General features: G+C 52.8%; 1 protein-coding gene across 2 annotated transcripts in view; it reads left to right on the top strand.

The window, feature by feature from the left end:
• The window catches only part of LOXL2 (lysyl oxidase like 2), a 95,083-nt gene that overhangs the window by 50,879 nt on the left and 24,800 nt on the right, over window positions 1-19,404 (top strand). Inside the window, exons 4-6 of one of the 2 annotated variants that reach the window (XM_041766633.1) lie at window positions 4,892-5,103; window positions 11,219-11,441; window positions 14,923-15,124. In XM_041766633.1, coding sequence (XP_041622567.1) covers window positions 4,892-5,103; window positions 11,219-11,441; window positions 14,923-15,124 — 637 coding nt within the window. The remainder of the gene's footprint in view (window positions 1-4,891; window positions 5,104-11,218; window positions 11,442-14,922; window positions 15,125-19,404) is intronic. The other variant, XM_041766634.1, reaches the window with a different exon arrangement.

Here is a 19,404-nt window from a genome sequence, read left to right as displayed (position 1 = left end):
AGATCAGATCTCTGGGGACCGGATATTTGGGGAAGGGGACTTTGTGAAAGAGATGGTATTGGGTCTTTCCTCCTCTGTCATGAGTGACAGAGAGACTTGCCTGTCTGGTTGGCCCATGTGTCCCAGGGCCTCATACGGTGCCTGGGTTGTAGTACCACTCAACAAACATTTTTCAAATGTATGAATGAGATATTGTCCCTGAGGTCAATGGGACTCAGAGAGAAGGAAGAGAGAATTGCTGGGAGGTTCAATGCTGGGCTTTCAAGAGTGATATCCATGGCAGTGAGAGAAGGTCGCTGACTGGAAAAAGGGAAGGGAAGGGGTGTTATGGATTAGAGCAGGATGCCTATGGCCTGGGATCCATGGGAAAGCTTGGTGCAAGACATGACTACTCAGTGGGCAAGGTGGATGACTGTGCCGCTGATGTGTGAGGTGGACCGGGTCAGCAATTCCTCCACAGTGGGGAGACACTCAGCCCGTGTGAGATGCCAGCTAGTCATTTCACGTCCACGGTTCTCATTGCCATCTGACTGGCAAATGGAGGTGGGAAGGAGACAGTGGTGGAAGGCTAGACGAGGTGTTGCTGAGTGGCTGGACGGTAGGTGTGAGGAGGGGCAGGTGCAGAAGGCAGGTGAGGCTTGTGGTCTGCAAGCTGGAATGGCGGAAGCCTGACTTGGTGAGCGGAGGAAAGGTTGAGGGTATCTTGGATGTATTTGGTTTGAGGTGCTAAGGAAGGTGCCAAGCTAGTAGTTGGGAAAATGGATCTCTGTTCTGGAGGACCAGTTTTTGAAATAGCTGAATAAAGACAGCTCAGAGCTGGAAAGCAAGATGCAGGAAGTGTTCACAGTAGAGGGATGAGGCTTGCTTAGCAAGCAGAAATTGTGTGGAACTGACCAGCCATGCACTCTGGTTGGGAGGACTGCGTACTCGCGTATCCCGCCACCACGGTCCTTCCTCCTCGACGCCTCTCCTGGGATGCCTTCTCAGGTGGGGAGCCCTGGGCTGATATTCAACAACAGCTTCTAGAGCAGAGGGAAGGAGGATAATTGGGCTAAGATGGGGCCCTTACAAACACACCTCCCAGCTGACAGACTTTGCACCTAGTACCGAGCTTTCAACTTGTGAAGGGACATCCTTGTCGGCTGGCTTGCCTTGCCTCCCCCTACTGTAGCTTTACCTGATGCAATCTTCAACCCGACTTTCAAAATCGGTGATTTTTCCTCCTTGGCGACAGCCCCAGATGGTCACATTGTGGAATTTTTGCAAGTCATTCACAGATGCTGCAAAAGTGAAATGTCCTGCAGGCACAAGACTGGGAATCCTGCCCTGGTGCTCCTTGACCAGCCTTTCTTTCCACCAGCTCACTGGCTGAAGCAAGGCAGCTCCTGACCTCCCTGCACCTTGACTTTCCCTTTTGGACGTGGGTGATCATCACTCCCAGGGCTCGGGCCCTGCTGGGTATGAGATGAGTTCTCAGTAGCACAAGTTTAGAAGGTTCTCTGAATTCCTTGGAGGGAGGCCTTTTCGGAGACCTGGGTAAACTCTTAGCTCTGGCAAGAGACAGCATTCAGACTTTCATTTTAATTTGAAAATGTGCCAGATGCATTACAAGCTTCTGGCCCAAAAGGGTTTAATATATAACCAGTAAGTCAAGAGAGCCCTTTGTTAGGAAAGAAAAACATGTCTATGTTTTAGTGGTTCACATCTTCTCTTCTCTTTTGGAGTTGAACTTCTGAGGAAAAAAAAATCTAACTCTTGTGGTGATGGAAGAGATTCCACAGTGGTGAAGTAAGGAGGGAAGTTCTGTGTGTATGTGTGTGTTTTCCTGCACAGAAGTCTCTGAGTGGCCTATGTGAGCTAGTTAGCTAGCAGTGAGCCTTGAATGTGCGCCACGAAGGGTTTCCCTGCTGCCCTCTGGCTGGAGTCCAGGCGCAGCTGGGAGGCAGCCCCTCTCTCACGTAGGCTCGGGTCTGACTCATGGCTCCTCCCCACTGGAGCACAGGATGGACTTTAGACGTGTAGGCCCCAAAGGGACCACCCAGAAAGCTGAGCTCCTGGCTCTGCCTCGTGTGGGTCTACTCTGTACCTTGTGCTGGACAGGGCATGGGTAGGAGGGCAGAGACCAGTGGTCACCAGTCCAGAGTCCAAACTCGGTCTTCACCCTTGTTTGCCTACTTATTGGCTGTATGAACTTGGAGAATTGTGAAGTCTTGCCAAGTTCTCTCATTTTTCACCTGGAACATGAATGTACCATTGCCCTGCTCCTAGATTGTCATGGGAATTGAGGGACCACAGAGCCTGACGTGGTCATGAGTTGGTTGGTGTTTGGTAAGTGAGAGCCCTTGAAGTTTTTGTTATTCAGAGAAGAGACAGGGTCCTGTGGTTGGGGCATAGAGAGGAAGCCTGGTCCATCGAGGACAGAGACTGTATTTTGTTGAGTGAACGAATGAAGTGAATTTGAGCCTGATGGAATGAGAAAGGGTTGGTTGCATGAAGGGAGAAAAGAAGACATTCCATTTTGAGGGAACAACCCTGACCACTTTTCTAAGGCTTTGGAGAGAACAAGGCCCTCTGGACTTCTCCTGCACCACATAGGTGCACCAATAGACTCACGCTCTGGACACACACACACACACACACAGAGATACACCACACACACACACACACACACACACACACACACACACAGTGATTTGGTGGGAGAATAAGGACAAGGACGCCTCACTCCAGCACTTTCTCTTCTCCAAGCCTCATTTCCCACATCCTTGAGCCCACCTGGCTCCCCCTCACTGTCATACTTCTGCAGAAGAGATGCCACCTTGCATCAAGATAAGGGTATAGGAGTCCACTGTGTCCCCTCTCCCACTGTGGTAGCTGGGGTGCTGAGGGTCACATTTTACATCTCCACATAGTGAGCCTGTGCTGCTGACCCGGGGTGGGGGATCGGGGGCCAGGGGAGTGGGGTAGGGAAGGATCTGTGAATTTAACAAAGTCCACCTGGGCTGCCTGCCCTGTGGAGTCACAGGGCTGGTGCCTCTGGGGTAACTTTCCTTCTGGGCTTCGTGCATTGCATGCTGGAATTCCAGCCCCGCCTCCCGAGGTGGGAAGAGGCAGGAGGGGGCTGGTCCACAGGCTGGTCCAGAGCTCAGGCCCTCTCTTGGCTTGCCCCTGTCCACATGTCTTGATGGCACAGGTCCTGTGGCCTGAATGGAGGCTGTCAAGCAATCCCGGATTGCTGGCAAACGCAGTCTTGCCCCTGGCGCTTTCATTCCTCTCTGCGTGGAAAGGAACCAGGGCCAAATGCCATCACTCCGGCCCACATACTTTCCACTGCCTTGCCAGGCTGCTGAAACAGGGCCTGCCTTTGCACCCTAAAGCCAGGATAAGGAGGCATGAATCCCCGGGCACCCAAATAATGGTTCTGTTCAACCTCGTGGTTCATTTGCATCCTGGCTGGACAGGGGCTTAGGCATTCGATTGCCAGGATCCTCTCTGCAGGCACCCCTGCCCGGCCCCACCCTCCTCCCCCTTGGCCCGGCTCAGAGAGCTCACACTGCACTCCCTGCTTCTAGGTGGTTCGTGGGAGATTATAACAGAGTCAATAGCCAGTTTTCTTATCTGGAAAAATGGGAGGACAATAGCTCTGAACCACCTCACTCTGTTATTTGAAGATTAAGTAAGAGAATCCACATAAAACACTCCTGTGGGGCTCACATATGGAGGCTGTTACTGTTATATTGCAGTTAACCATATCTGAGTGTAGATTTTGGGCTGTGGATGATGAGTTATGACTGGCTATGGGCACCTTACTAAGTAATTTGGGCATTATTTTATGGTCAAGGGATAAGATCACTCTGTTTTAGGAAGAGCTCTAGTGGCTGGCCCTGTAGCTCATAGATGAAGAGGGGATGGAGACAGGGACCCAGGGAGCCTTGCAAGAGCCCGTGGTGGTCCCATAGGGCAGGTGCAGAAAGAGGAGGAGAGATTCCAGAGGGAGCTTCCATAGTGTCTGGGGGCACAGATATGACTAATGCCAGGTGGCCCCCCCCATTCCTCCCATCCAGCTTGGCCTCTCAAGGCCCCTTGTCTTCCTGCCAAATCCCTGGGCCTCTGGGGCAAGGACATTGCCACTCAGTGTCAGAGGTATGGGGAGGAGAGCCCATGATGCATTGCGGCAAGAGCCCCCCCATGCCCAGCCACTTCCACCTGTCGGGGTCCTAACTCTTTCATCACTGCCTTGGAAGGATGGATAGGGGTGGAGGTGGGAGTGGGGGTGAGGAGAGGGCTTTCCAAGTGCCTCAAGTCATTTGGAATCTTTCCTTTCCTTGCTACAGCCCAGTGACCATGGCCATCCCTACCCCCTGAGTCCCTACACAAACCCTCTCCAAGCCCTACCTCTTCTCTCCTGGGATTTTCTCACTGCCGAGCACCAACACCAATGCCAGGGGATGAAGCAGCATCCAAGATGGCACCACCAGCCTTAGGATGGCCAAGGCTCATCCGCCTGACACTTCAATTTTCCTGAAAGCTTCGGGGGGAGACACGCACATACAGGCACACGTGTGCACATAGACATGCTTTGGATTAAAATTCAAAATCCAAATTATTTTTAAGATAGAACTTGAAAATTTAAAGAACATGTTCTCTCTTCTGCACTTATTTTGAAAACCCACAGAAGGAGGCTGCTGCACTGTGCTCTCCGGGCTCTTTGTAGGATGTCGGTGAAGCTGCTGAGGTCCTCGGGCTCCTCTCGGATGGCTCCTGGCCTCTCCTGCTCCCCCTGCACCCCTGCTCTGCGGGCTCTGAGGGCAGAGTGCCTGGCCTGTGGGGTGTCCTTCCATGGCCAGACCAGGCAAGTAACCCCTCTCCTTCTGTGCCTCCTGCTTCCCAGAACTTGAACATCCAGGTGGAGGACATCCGGATCCGAGCCATCCTGTCCGCCTACCGCAAGCGCACTCCTGTGACAGAGGGCTATGTAGAGGTGAAGGATGGCAAGACCTGGAAGCAGATCTGTGACAAGCATTGGACAGCCAAGAATTCCCGCGTGGTCTGTGGCATGTTTGGCTTCCCTGGGGAGAAGACGTACAACACCAAAGTGTACAAGTAAGGGGACTGCTCAAGCCCCGGCTTCCTGGGCTCTTGCCCTGCCTTGCTAAGCGTCACCTCCTGGAGTGCCTCTGCCCCATGCAAAGCAGAGTCCTTCCTGTCCCACGTCGTGGCAGGCCCACCAGTGTCCCCCTCCAGCAAGCCTGCCCTTGAGAAACTCCTGCTCCTGTGGGAGACAGACACCAAGAGCATGACAAAGGGAGGGTGAGGGAACTATTAGGGCAGAGATGAAGTGCAAGGTGCTCCAGCCTGGAAAAATCCCACCGTCCCAGTGCAGAGGCTCATGACCACGGGGGCTGGACAAGGATAGTAATAGCCGGGCCAGGCAGGGCAAGGGCAGGCCCGATTTAAGAAGACGTGTCTGCTTTTCCTCACTAAATGATTATTCGGAGAAACCTTTCAGCAACTGTCAGGAAATTGAAAAATGGTTCGATTTGACTCACACCCGTCCCAGTTAAACCTTACAGTTCCCGTTATGGTTTCCAAAGTTAGTGTCTCCCAGGGGGGAAGGAGGGAGATACTAATGGGACTTGGAGTGACCTGCCCCAAGGGGTGTCCAGTGAAGGGATTCGGGCCTGTGCCAGGCTGGCTGCTGGTGTACTCTGGTTGGTCCGTGTGCCTGTATGTCCGGGGTCTTCTTCTCTCTTCTTTTTAATGTTTAAAAAAAAATTTAAAAAGATTTTATTTATTCACGAGAGACACAGTGAGAGAGGCAGAGACATAGGCAGAGGGAGAAGCAGGCTCCCTGCAGGGAACCTGATGCAGGACTCAATCCCAGGACTCCGGGATCATGACCTGAGCGAAAGGTAGATGCTCAATCACTGAGCCACCCAGGGGCCCCTCTTCTTCTCTCCTCCTATTCATGGCAGTGACGTCTGTTTCTGAGTGCTCACTGTGTGGAAGGCTCTGCTCCTAGTCATTGAACCCTCATGGCACCAGAACTAGGGGATCTGCTTCAGAGTCAAAGAAAGAAAGTCAGAGAGCCATGCTAGAACTAGAATCCAAACGCAGGTCTCTAGCTTTGAGAGGAGTGGGGACCAAGCCTAGTTCTCCTTCCAGATCCTCCATGGGCTTGTCCTGGCCACTTTTGGTTAGAGCTCCCAATCCACTGCAGGGGTGAGCACTGGCAGCAGGGCAGGCTCACAACACCCCTAAGGGTAATCACAGTGTCGATTCCCACCCCCATCCTCCGCCGCCCCAGACACAGCCCAAACCTTCCTGGTTACACAGGGCAGCTGGGAGGTGGAGTGGTCTCAGGCCTCTGAGTCTTTGGACAACTCCCGCCAGCTGGTCAGCTCCATCCCTGGGGACACCTTCTCAGCTTTTCAGACCCATTGGAGCCAAGAAAAGCAAACCCCACCCCTGGCTGGCCCTACCACAGCCCCCAGCCTGGTGACAGATCTGAGCCGAGTCCTAGAGGTGGGAAGGCTGCCATCGGACCAAGGCCAGGCAGCGCGTGGCTTGTTCAGATGGCATTTGAAAACTATCTCCCCAACTGAGGACAGCCCTGAGTCCTCATCCTGCTTTCAAGGAGGGGTCTCAGCTCTGTTTTGGCAGCTGTTCCCCGGGCAATCCTCTCTAAGCTCCTTCCATCCCTGCCCCTGTGTCTGGCTTCCCTTTTCAAACTGGGACAGGAAAGGGCCCCAAGGGCTGGGAGGCATCCAAGGCTGCGGCGGTGGATGGTGTTCTCAGCCAAGTTGGGAGATGATTAACTGCTGCTGCTGCAAACCAGCTCTGAGGCCTGACCTCTAGCTGGAGAGGGTATGGAGGGGCAGGAAGGCGGGCGGCAAACCTTGTAGGCTGGTTTTATCTTAGCCACTGAGACTCAGCTGACAATTAGGTCCCAAAAGAGAAAGGCATGCTGGGGTACGTTTCCGCCTCCATGGTGCTGTTGGGGGCTGTGATGGCAGCCGGCTGGACGAAGCCGTTAGTGATGAGCTGGGACTTCCAGGGCACGTGGTGGCCTCAGACATCACCTGGTCCAAGCCCTTGGTCTGCATAGAAGGAGATGCAGGCCTGCAGGGCAGGGGGCTCGGGGGTCGCAGGGCCCACCTACTGGGGCCCGCAGGGGAGCCCAGGTGTGTTCTCCTCTCTGCTGCTGCCATGTTCAGCCCTAGCTCCTGCTCTGCTCTGCCCCAGAGGCAGGGCCTGGCTGCATGGGGTGGCCCCCACCACAGGCTGGCTGTTAAGTCTGGGAGCTGGGGAAGGGCTGGGCTGGGAACCGGGGGTCAGACAGCCATGCTTAGTGGCACCGGACAGCAGAGGTGTGGGCCACCCTGCATGGTTCCTGAATCTGCACCTTCTAGTGGCATCTTTCCCTTGCTCCCTTCGACCCTTCCTGCAGCCTGATCCTGCTGTTGCTGACAACCCTCACTCCCAGGGAGACCCTTCACCCTAGGAAGGAGATTGTTTTCAAAGTGATTCTCTCTCTGGCAGGGTTAGCCATCTCCAAGTAGCTACCAGGTCCAAAGGAGCTTCGCAACCTTAGATGTTCACCTGGGCAGCACCTGAGGCCTCTCCCCTCTTGCTCTGTCTGCTAACTGGCACGCTCAGGGGCTTTGGTTATCTCAGGGGGGCCTTGACCACAGCTCTTCATCAGAGCCTCTCTGCTCACCACCCTCCCCGCGCCAGGTGGTTCCTGCATGTCCCTTGGACTCCACACACCAACAGGGTCGCCGAGAGTGGAGTCATTTTCCCCACCAAGGGCTGCTTTGCCATGAGCTGACTTCTACTCTGGCCCAGGGAACCCTAAATGCCCCTTGGAGCTAATGAAGCCCAAGTTTCAGGGCCCCATTCTTGGGGTCAGGAGCATTTTGTGGCCATTTTTACCTTAAATCAGGACCCCAGTGTTGACACTGATTAATTGATTTGAGCTCACTAAGCTGAGATTCTGCATCGAATGTTGGAGTTAGGAAGAGTTACCAAGAGTTGGTGGGTTGGTTGAAACATGGACCAGAATGTGGCCCACCGTGAGTGCAATGGAATTGTCTGATCTCCTTGGTTTCATGTAGAGGAAGCAATTCAAAGGCTTGAGGAGACTGGAATGTTGGAGTGGATTTGTCATCTGAGACCTCACCCACCCTGAGAGGGTCCACTTCCCTTGTGACTGAAGAATACATTTGTAAGGGGAACTGGGGCATTCTTAAGAGCTCCCTAGTAGCTCTTCTCTGCAGGCCATATGTCACCCTAACTGCAGTGTGGGTGACTGGACCCTGGTGAGGGGGCCCCAGGTGATAGCACTCAGCCTCCCAAGGCCAGGCGGGCATGGTTCCCAGATGACAGCAGAGTCAGAGCAGTGATCAGAACAGCTTGACTCCTGCAGACCCATGACGTGGGCTGCTTGATCATCCTAGAAGTGAACTGGAAGCCTACTGAATTCCTACTCCTTCTAGGTGAACAGAAAGTCTAGGTGGAGAGAACAAACATCTAACCAAAATCACCAATACAGAGAGTGACACCCTTCCACCAGTTCCTGGACCTGAGCCAGCTTACAGACCCAGGACCCTTTGAATGAAAGGGAGACTGGGTCCCCTTGAGGAAAGACCCCAACACACCGCCAAAAATTTAAACCGTTAATCAGTTTCCCAGCCTTCCCCAAAGGAAGACCTTTTACAAAAGTTGTCCATCGGGGAAGAGGAAATAATGAGAACTTTCGTGCATGCACGACTGGACACAGGCTCTGAGCGACCCTGATTCCAGGAGACTTCAAGGGTCACTACGGTTCTCCAGTCAGAGTTGGGGTGCACAGAGGCCAGGTGATTGATGGAGTTTGAGTGTGGGTCCATCTCACAGTAGGCCCAGTGGGTCCCTGAGCCAATCTTGTGGATCTTTCCTTGATGCTGGAATTCATAATTGGAGTAGACGTACACAGTAGCTAGCAGAACCCCTAGCGAAGTCTGGCTTTTGCCCTGGCTGGGGAAGAACCAGGAGGCCTTTCCATTTTCAGATGCATCAGCCCCGCCGAACCTTCTTCCTGTTACCCTGCCGCAGCTATGCCCAGGCACCTCTTTATCAAGCAGGCTTCCCCCTTGGCCCAAAGCTGCTTCTCCTTCCCATTGCTCTCCAAACACCAGGCCTCACTCGGGCTGTCCATGCATCCTCCCCAGAGCCTGGCCTGGTATCTGCACCCCCAGCCTGGCCCTAGTGAGTCACTGGGTGGGGGGCAGGGCAGGCCGAAGGAGGCCTGTGGAGGGCCACGGTGCATTCCTGTGAGCTGATGTAAGAGGCAAGCAGGGCTGTTCTGGGAAAGGCGGGAGCAGTTCTGTGTTTGCTGTGGCTGCATCAGTCTATATTAAGAGCTCAGGACATCTGTTGCTGAGCGAGAGTGGTGTTCAGTGAATGCTGGAAGCAAGAGGATGTTTCAAGCCAGCGAGGCCTGGCCAATCCTCATGTAGCTGATAGCCTTCGAGTGTGTTCTCTCGCCTAACATGGAGGAGTCATGAGGAACAAGCTATAAGCACCCCCCCACCCTACCCCCCGCCAATGTGTTCTCCAGTCTGAGGTGGGGGAGTCCTGGGGAACAAGCGGAGGTTGTGTTTCCAAGTACAGGGGCCTTGTATCCAGGAAGTGGGGAGGAGCAGTGGTTCTTGGAGTTATTAACAGCCCTCCTGTAGAGTTCTTCACTGTAGGCTACAGGGATGTTGAGCACACATCCTGAATTTCCCAGGATAGTCCTTTTGCTGAAGATTCTGTGTATTGTGTGCACAGGTACAGTAGAATTCTTACCAGTAGAAAATTTTGGTTGAGGAAAGATACAGGCGGTGTCTGTAGGGTTTTACCTTCCTCTGTGTTCACATCCTGTTCACCCCGAGACAAAACAGAAACTTCCAGGCCCGCCCTACCAGCAGAAACAGGACCCTGCTGCTGCCCCATCCTGGGCCAGCCTGCCCCAGGAGGCCCCTCCACTGGGCAGCTGGCAGCGGTGCTGTCTGGCTGTCTGGCTCTCTGTGGCATCTCACTGGTCCTGCCAAGTAGGGACAAGCACACAGACCTTACAGAGCTGGGACAGCCTGAGAGGACAGGGTGTCCTCCCTGCCCTCGTCCTTTGTAAATCCCACCATCATTCCGAGCCTAGCTCCAGCCCCACCCCTCCTCAGGTCATATCAGGTGGCGGCAACCCTGGGGAGCCCCACTTTCTCTCAGCCCCTTTGTTTCTCCTGTAACTAAGATAATCGTCATTTCTTGTACAAACACATACAAAGCCCTTCCCGTGTGCAGTTTTAATCGCTTCACGAGTGTTAACTCATTTCACTTTCCTGTCTTATAAAGGAGTTACCATTGGCACTTCTAATTTGGAGATGGGGAAACTGAGGCACAGCAACTTTTCTGTTAACCAGTTCTGTTAACCAGTTCAAGAAAACACTTTGACTCACCTGGATCTTTATTCCGCCTTCCAAAAACATATAAACAGGAATACTTTACATGTAATACAGGCTGAGAGCTTCCCTAGGCTATGCTCTGGGGACACCACCAGCCTCATTGGCTCCCAGGGGAAGATCTGATACTGTCTGTGGCCGAATTTCATGAGCATTTTAATTTCCGGGCAAATTATACTTTGATTCAGCCCATGGGGTGATTTAAGACTTCTTGTTGCTTCTCATTGGATTTACAGCTTTGACCTTGGATATCATTGGGAGAGAGTTTAATGTTTGGCTTGTTCTGCTCATTGACACCAGCAAGAAACAACCGGTCATGTTGAAATTATCTGAAGAGGTGGGGTGAGCAACCATTCTGGTTTGCTTGGAACTGAGGGTTTCCTGGGACCAGGAGTCTTACCTGTCTTAGATCCCTTTTTACATTTTGCATTTATAGGCCTTAGTGTTAATCTCACTCCTAAACCCCTCCCCTCCTGGCATACAAGCTGCCTGAGGAAAGGAGGTCCTGCTCCCCAGAGCCCAGCGTGGCGCCCCGCATGACCGAGGTGCTCAGCGAGGGCCTGCCAACTCAGCTGGGCTGAGCTCCAGATGCATAGACCATACCCGTTTCCTTCCACCACCAGATCCCCGGAAGCCAGCACAGCTCCTGGCCCAGTGCCCCATGCCCAGCTGTGGAAGGAATGAGGTGGATGGGTGCCACGACGCCCTGGTCACCTGCCCCCTCTCACCCTTTGCAGGATGTTCGCCGCCCGGAAGAAACAGCGCTACTGGCCGTACTCCATGGACTGCACAGGCACGGAGGCTCACATCTCCAGCTGCAAGCTTGGCACTCAGGTGTCGCTGGACCCCGTGAAGAATGTCACCTGTGAGAATGGGCTGCCGGCTGTGGTGAGTTGTGTGCCTGGCCAGGTCTTCAGCCCCGACGGGCCCTCAAGATTCCGGAAAGCCTACAAGCCAGAGGTGAGGACGCAGCCGGAGGTCTGGCCCCTTGGCACGTTGGGGAGAGGGGAGGATGGCATTTCGGGGAGTGGGCATGGATCCCCCCAGGAGAGAAGGAGAGCTGGCCCCAACCCAGACCACTTTTCTACAGGGAAGGAATGTAGGGCCGGCCCCGCCCATACATGCCACCTCTAGAGTGTGACAAGCAGCTGGGCCGGAGCACGAAATCATCAGCACCCCCACCTGGCCTTCCCCCATTGCTGCTCCACTCCGAGGCCAGAGTCCCCTCTGTGGAGGACACATACCGAGGAGAGGACAGCACCTCACTATCCACCATCACTCGTTTTGTGTGCTGGCTGCTGGCCTGGCACAAAAGGCCAGGGGAGGGAGTCCTGCTTAATTCCCAGAGGAGAAGAGTGTTCTGGAACTGTCGGAAATTCAGTATAATTCCCAAAAGCATATGAACTCAGCTACAAATGTTTCCAAACATATTTTGGTTTGTTCTACAACCAAAAGGATAAAACTGCAAAAGCTTTCACCAAGACACAGAGAATGGAAACCTGTCATTCCCACGTCTGTGTCACCTGTACCCGTCAGTCCCCTTCCATGTATGTCAGCAGCGCCTGTGCGTGTGTGTGCGTGTCAGGGCACTCAAAACATGTTGGTGTACATCTGCTCACATAAATAACATCCCCATTTCCAGTGTCTGACTTCTTAGGACGAGGGAACTCTCCCGACCGTGGCAGGCTTCATGCGGCCTCTGAAACAGAAACTGCGGTTTTCTATCTTCCCTTGAAAATCATTAGGAGGAGATTCATTTTTCTTTTTCCTACCCTTCCTTTTTCCTATATTCCCCAAAGGCTCTCTGTGGTTTACATGTTCTGGAAACTACTTACACAGGGCTGGGGGGTGGGAATGGCACACAGGAGGAGGAGAAGGAGGGGTAGGAAAGGGAGCTGCTCATTTATTAGGGAATGATTCCCTGTGCCAGATAAAACCTCGACACTCACCTGGGCAGGGGTGAGTTCCATGTCAGCTCTGACTACGTCAGGGTAAGAAGAGGAAGAAAGGTCGTGATGGGGACAGATGGTGTGTCCGCCGGGTCCAGGCCTTGGGGCAGGAGGAGCAGCCCCTCCCCGGGCTCAAGCAACCTCATCTGGGTCTCCCTGTCTCCCATCTTTCCCCTCTGCCCTCTGCAGCCTCCCCTCCCTGTGAACATCTAAGGACCTGCGTGATAGCACTCATCCAAAGGAAAAGGGAAACCCAGGCAGGAGCCAGATTGGGTGCCCCTTCCCAAACTGGGGGTGGTGCATTTGGGCAAATGAAAAAAATCTTCAATAAAAGGAGTGAAATGAATGCTGTGAGCCCATCCATCCACGAGGGGTACGGAAACTATTTGGAGCACTTTCATGACTCTTCCGCCCCGAGGGGCCTCCACCAGGCCCACCACACAGCGCATGTGTACAGCCAGGAGACACAGGCGTCCCCAGACGGGGCTGGCCCTCCCACAGCCCCCGCACAGCCTCACTTGTCCCTCCTGCCGTATGATTTGATGGCCACATCCTTCCTACAGCCTCAACCCCAGCCTCCGAGCTTTTCTCGTGTGTCATCCAGAATACCAGACCTACTGTTTTGGAATTCCTCTTGCTGTGTGGTTTAAAGCAAAGGAATTGAATTCACACCAAAGGAATTTTAAAAAAATAAAATAAAATAAAATTTTAAAAAAGGGAGTGAGGCTTACATCACATTTTCCCTTGGTTTCTTTCTTTCCTCCAGGGCCAGCTGACTAAGCTCGGCCACTGCCAGGAGGGGGTGAGGTTATTTGTCACTCTGCCTCCATTAAGCTTGGGTCATGGATGGTCTGCCCCCTAATAAATGAGCAGCTACCTTTCCTACCCCTCTCTCTCCTCTTCCCATGAGCTCTTCCCAGCCACCAGCCCATGTGAGCAGTTTCTAGAACCTGGAAGCCACAGCTGCTGGTACCAGACTGCTTGGGCAGGGTGGTGGGGGAAGAAGGGAAAAAAGGGCAGAGCTTTGCTGCAAACGGGCTGCAGCCAGCAGGTGTCTTTGGTTTGTTTTCTAAAGCTAGATGGGTCCTCAAGCCAACCAGTGTTTTGCACACACTCCTGTCCCTCTTTTCTTCTCTCCCTAGTCCCCGGTCCAGAGAGTCCCCAAGGTCTGTAAGCCTGGGTGCCATCACTGCGCCCTGCCCTGCCTCAGCAGCCACAAGGCACCATCAGTGGGGGAGAGTGATGTGGCCTAGTGGGAACCTCTGCTGGAGGATGGAGACACAGGTTCTGGTCTGACACCTTGGCCTTGGCCCTCAAGGTGGCTGGTGGACCCGAATGCTGATAAACACCACCTGCAGCCAGGCCACCGCGGCTAGGCCATCAGCGGGTGTGGCCTTCTGAGGACCGAGTAGGCCAGAGTGGACCAAAGACTCTGGTCAGCTCCAACACACAGAACGGCTGCATAGTCACCCCGTTCCCTGTGTGTTGAATCTGATGGGCATCAATAGTAACTCAGAGCCTCGAAGCCTCCTCAGCCCCGACCCCAGCACACACATGCTCAGGTGCATGCACACACGCACACACCCACATACACACACACATACATGCATGCACACACGTACACACACATATGGAAGTTGATGAAGACCAGGGTGTGGGCAGATGGAGTCATGTGATCCAGCTCTCACCTGGTAAAATGGGATCCAGTAGGGTCAAAACATTGGTGGAGGGTGGCTCCTAACACCTGTGCATGAAATAAACCTCATAAGGGGAAGCATCCACCCTCTCTGCACACCTGGTGGGCCTGCCTCTTCTGAGGAGTCAGGATGATTTGGGCCAGGAATCGGGGGTAGCGGTAACAGGAGTAGTGGCCCCACGGGAGCCCAGTTCTGGGACACATGGTAGGTTTGACCAGCATGAGGCCCCCCACCCCTGAGCAGTGTCCATTGTCTGAGTCGCAGCCTTTCAGTTGGGCCCACGCTTCAGCTCCCTGTGTCCCCCCTCCTGCTTCTCACCTGCTGCAAAGCCGAATCGCTGGTGTGTGGTTGTTCAGTGCCCTGAAGCCTCCTGCAGGGCTAGGCTATAGCTCTCTGTTCTAAGCAAGGTAGAATCATGGTCCTGAAATCTGCCAAGTTTGAGGGTAGGAGCTGCTTTCTGTAGCTCTAAAGCTTGAGGTTCTGGAGTGAGGGGGTAGGGGCAAATGCTGGTGGTAAGGCCCCTGAGACAAGCCTGGGTTGGAGTGACAAATTAATGAGGGTCCCAATGGGCTCCTCAGTAGCCCAGGACAGCAGCTCCCGGGGAGGGCTGCAGAGGAAGCTTGCAGCAGATCCCGCAGCATAGCGTGAGCCTGTGTGCAACCCCCTGCTTCGCCAGCACACAAAATCCAGCACAGGTTTGGCTCCTAGCCTAGGCACCAGTGTGGAGGGGGGTGACCAGGAAGGGAGTGGGGCGTCAGTGACTGTCAAATGTGCATCAGCTTTTGCACTCAGCAGGACCCCGTGTCTCTTCAGCAACCCCTGGTGCGGTTGAGAGGCGGTGCCAACATCGGGGAGGGCCGAGTGGAGGTTCTCAAGAATGGAGAATGGGGGACCATCTGTGACGACAAGTGGGACCTGGTGTCTGCCAGTGTGGTCTGCAGAGAGCTGGGCTTTGGGAGTGCCAAAGAGGCCATCGCTGGCTCCCAGCTGGGGCAAGGTAAGCAATGAGGAAGTGTTCTGTGGCATCTTCACAGAGAGCATGGCATGGGGAGCCCTACCAGGATGGGCTGGCTTTGGACTTTTTAGGGTCTTCTTGCATTTTCTCCTCCCTCCCAGGCTGCTATCCTGGTAGAGAATCCCCAGCCTCACCAGCAACAGTCAGAGCTGGAAGGGCCTCAGGGAACACTGAGTCCCCATTTTATGAATTTTGAAGCTGAAGCCCAGAGAAAGAAGTGAATAACCAAGATGGGATAGCATATTAGCAGCCAGTGCATACTCTAACAGAGGCTCCCAGCTTGTAAGTCAGTGCTCCCCACTGTCCCACTGAGAAAGCTGGAATTCTCAAGCCCTTCCTCTAGGACAGGATCTCAGAATTCCTCAGGCTATAGCCCACCCCAGGCACCTAAGAATCTCAGATGTCATCTTACTTTTTTGCTCTGGTGTAGCACCACAAACATTCTCTGCCTGCCACCAGACACTGGGAACAGGATGCCCTTCTCTGGATGTCATGTGATGCTCTTGAGAAGGGGCCTGGTTTTTATTAAGTGTCCTGAACAAATCTTTCATCTAAGCAGAGCACAAAAGTATAAGAGGCTTTTAAGTGGGTCATTCCATTGAGAGCATGGATGCAAACATGACATGAGAACAATGCCAATAGCTTCCCTTTCTGACAAGGAGGTTGGAGTGTCCTGTGAGGAGAAGATGTTTCCATACCACCAGACATAGAGCCATCACCCTCTAGAAAGGAATGCGGTGAGGTCATTGGCCACAGCCTGAAGGAAGTAACAGCCCAGTGGACTGGAGAGAGAGTCCTGGAATCATAGTCTTGCTGGAGAGGACCCTAGTTCATCAGATCCGACAGCTAAGGCCTGGAGGCGCAAGAGAACAAGCTTCTGGTTGCCTCCATAGTTAGTGGTGGAGAAAATATGAAACCCAAGTCTTTAGCTCTCAGATTTGGGCTTCTTCCGGTATGCCCAGCATGGCCCAGTCCCGCTCACATTCAGAATATCTGTCTACCCCCAACCTGCAATCCTGCAGGCTTCCTGGGCATGCCCTGAAGGTTAGGAGTCTAGGCTGGACTCTAGTTTGGCATCGTGCCACCTGGAAGCCTTGGTTATGCAATAGGACTCTCCTCTTCCTCCCCGGTCATGGTGAACTCTCTGGAGTTCCCTTGGATCTCGAATATTCCCACAGTCCGTTTTACTGATTGGCTGATATGTTGGTCTATGCTTTCCCAAGGCCTACAGGACAAAGCCCACTCATTCTGAGGCACAAATAAGCGCTGGATGACATAAGCATTCCATTTATCATGGGCGTGTGCTATTTGACCTAGTTATTTCATTGCCCAGAGCAGCAGAAGGTTTCCCAGGACCTGCAGAATTCTGGAAAAAAAGAGACAGCTGGCATTTTCAGTGTTGTCCTTGAAAGAACCACTGGATGATTTATTATCTTCCGCCACTCTGGGCAGGTCAGCCCTAGTAGGCAGAAGGGGCAAGGTCTATAGGCAGCGTCAAGTCACAGAGCAGACAAGATCGGTTCTGTCCCAGCCCTGGCTGAGGGACCAAGTGACCACACCCATAGTTTGGGTGTGAAAGGCAAGGATGAAGCGGCCAGCAGTCTGAGTCCTAGTCCTGGCCCTGCCACCTATTTGCTCCATGACTTTGAGCCTCAGATTCTACACTGGAGTCCCATTTGAGGGTTTGTCTGGCTCCCTCAGAACTCCTATGGTTCTCTGAGACCTGCTCTTATCACCAGGATGAATGCTAGGTCAGAGTCAGGCACCATGCTTTGTGTCCCAGGACCTCCTGCACACATCTGGACTCCAGCTGTTGGTTTCCACATGCTGCCTGAGAGGAAGGCCTGTGTCCTATGCCTCTGTGTCCTGAGTGCTGAGTCTGACCCGACTCCTAGTGCTTCAGGATGTTCATCTTCTGAAGAATGAATGAATGAGTTCCAGTTGCCAAAGTAGGATCAGCAGAGTGAACACTTGGTACTTCAGCACTCTGCACCTTAGCTGTCCAATAGAAATACAACATGAGCCACGTAATAAGTAATTTTAAACTGTCTGGTAGCCATGTAAAAACAACAAAAAGAAATAGGTGAAAATAATTTTAATAATATATTTTCCTTAATCCAACATATCCCAAATATTATGAACACAACATGTAATTGATATAAATGCTGTTAAGGAGATGATGTACGTTTTGTGCACCAAGTCTCTGAAAATCTCGGGTGTGTTTTATACTTAGAGCACATGTCAGCCTGGACTGGCCAGAAGTGCTCAGTGTGTCCAGTGGCTGCATTAGTCAGGGCAGCCCTAGAGCAGTGGCTTTAAAATGCGTCTGCCTGAAATCCCCAAACAGAAATCCATGTGCCGGAACATGCCATGCACATAAAGCTAAAACAACTTTCTGGAAACAAAGCTAACCTCTATGACATGGAAAACACTATGATATGTCCTGTTGTATTCTGTATTCTGCTCTGCTCTTAAAAATGTGATCGTAACGGGAAGAGTTGATTGTGGGTCTGGAGTCCATGACACTGCTCCAAGAGGTTAGGGTTCTCCCAAGTCCCCCGTGCCAGGGCTTGTATGTGGGGGGAAAAACAGGGCCAAAGTGCAGACAAGGAAGGCATCGTGAGGAAGAGTAATTCAGGGGTGAGCACGTGAATGCTAGGAATCAGGATGCAGGTCAAGCCCAGGTCAACAAAAGGAGCCAAGAGCCCACAGACACTGCCAGGCAGGCTCAACTACCCCCAGGCCAGGGTTCTTCAGGGACACCTTGCACCTTGCAGAACTGGTTGGTACAGGGAAGAGGGTGAGAAACACTGGATCTCATCTCTGCACTCTGCCTCTGGTATGCCACGAATGTCTATGCTTCAGGAACGTGGGCCCCGTCGTTTGGAGGGCCTCATCGCCAGCCTCTTCCCCAGATGTCTCGGAGAGCCATGGACATTCACATTAAGTAAGGCTGGAAGGAGACAACCAGTTGTTAGTTGGAGTCTAAAGCGTGTTAGGCTCTTGCATAAACCTTTCCTCCCCTGGCCAGGTCTATAAGGCCAGTGATTCATAAGTGTTCATTGAGGACTGCTTGGGCTGGGTCCCGGGGAGAATTCATTTATTCCATAAACATTTATAGTAATGGTTTCTGCTCCACAGGAGCTGTGTTAAGGGCCGGGGGGGGGGGGCAGAATTAGAAATAACCTCCATCAAAGATAACCTGCACTCAGAGGGCTGATGAGATATAAGACATGATACTGATAGTATTTATCATTTCCTGAGCCCCTGGTAACTAGCCATCCTCCATGTCACTCATTCCTCATCATCCCCACCCTGCCAGATAGATGTTACTATTGCCTTTTACTATTGCTCAGAAAATGCCCGTCACTTCCCAAGGAGACGCAGGCCAACTCCCGTCTGAGGCTGGCTGCCCGCTCCTCAACTCCCAAGGAGAGTTGTAAACAGAAAATGCTGCAGGAGGGGGTGAGATGGTGTCAAACGGAGCCGTGCAGGAGGAAGGCCTTGGGATGGTCCTTGGAGGCAGGCTTCTATCTAGGTCAGTACAAGGAAAAGGTGTTCCAGGAGGTAAGAGAGAGAACATGGGTGCTTCCAAACACTCAGCTCTTTCCCAGAGTAGCCTTCTCCTCCTGACCAGCACATGGGATTTTCTGTGCTGATAGTTCTGGAAGCCCAACAGGATCACGCTGCGGGGGTACACTTCCTGGTTTACGTATGGCTCCTCCATCAGGCCAGTTACCTCATCTTTGAGCGCCCCCCCCCCAGTTTCCTCATTGTATTGACTTGCGATGATCTTTTTAAGATTTTTCTTATTTATTCATGAGAGACACAGAGAGAGAGGCAGAGACCTCTGCAGAGGGAGAAGCAGACTCCTCACAGGGAGTCCAATGTGAGACTCGATCCCCGGACCTGGGATCCTGCCCTGAGCCAAAGACAGAAACTCAACCGCTGAGCCACCCAGGAGTCCCTCCAACTCTGTTCAAGTCATCTATTTTGATTGTGCCATCATTTTCCTCCAGGGACTCTGATTCTATAGCGATAGTCAACCCTTTCAGGTTCACAAATGCATGGAGTATTAAAGTTGAAGAGGGAACTTAGGTATCTTATCATCCAACTCCTTTATTCAAGGAAAAAAACCCCAATATTCAGAGAGGCTGAGTGGTTTGGCCAAGGTCACACAGGAAGTTAGTAGCACATTTGATTTGCTTTTATGGGAGAAGTCAATCTCGAGACAAGTAGCAATTCTCTCCAACAAGAGGAGG

Source organism: Vulpes lagopus, chromosome 8, assembly GCF_018345385.1.
Source record: "Vulpes lagopus strain Blue_001 chromosome 8, ASM1834538v1, whole genome shotgun sequence".
Classification (NCBI taxonomy): Eukaryota; Metazoa; Chordata; class Mammalia; order Carnivora; family Canidae; genus Vulpes; species Vulpes lagopus.
This window is presented reverse-complemented; position numbering and strand designations above follow the sequence as displayed.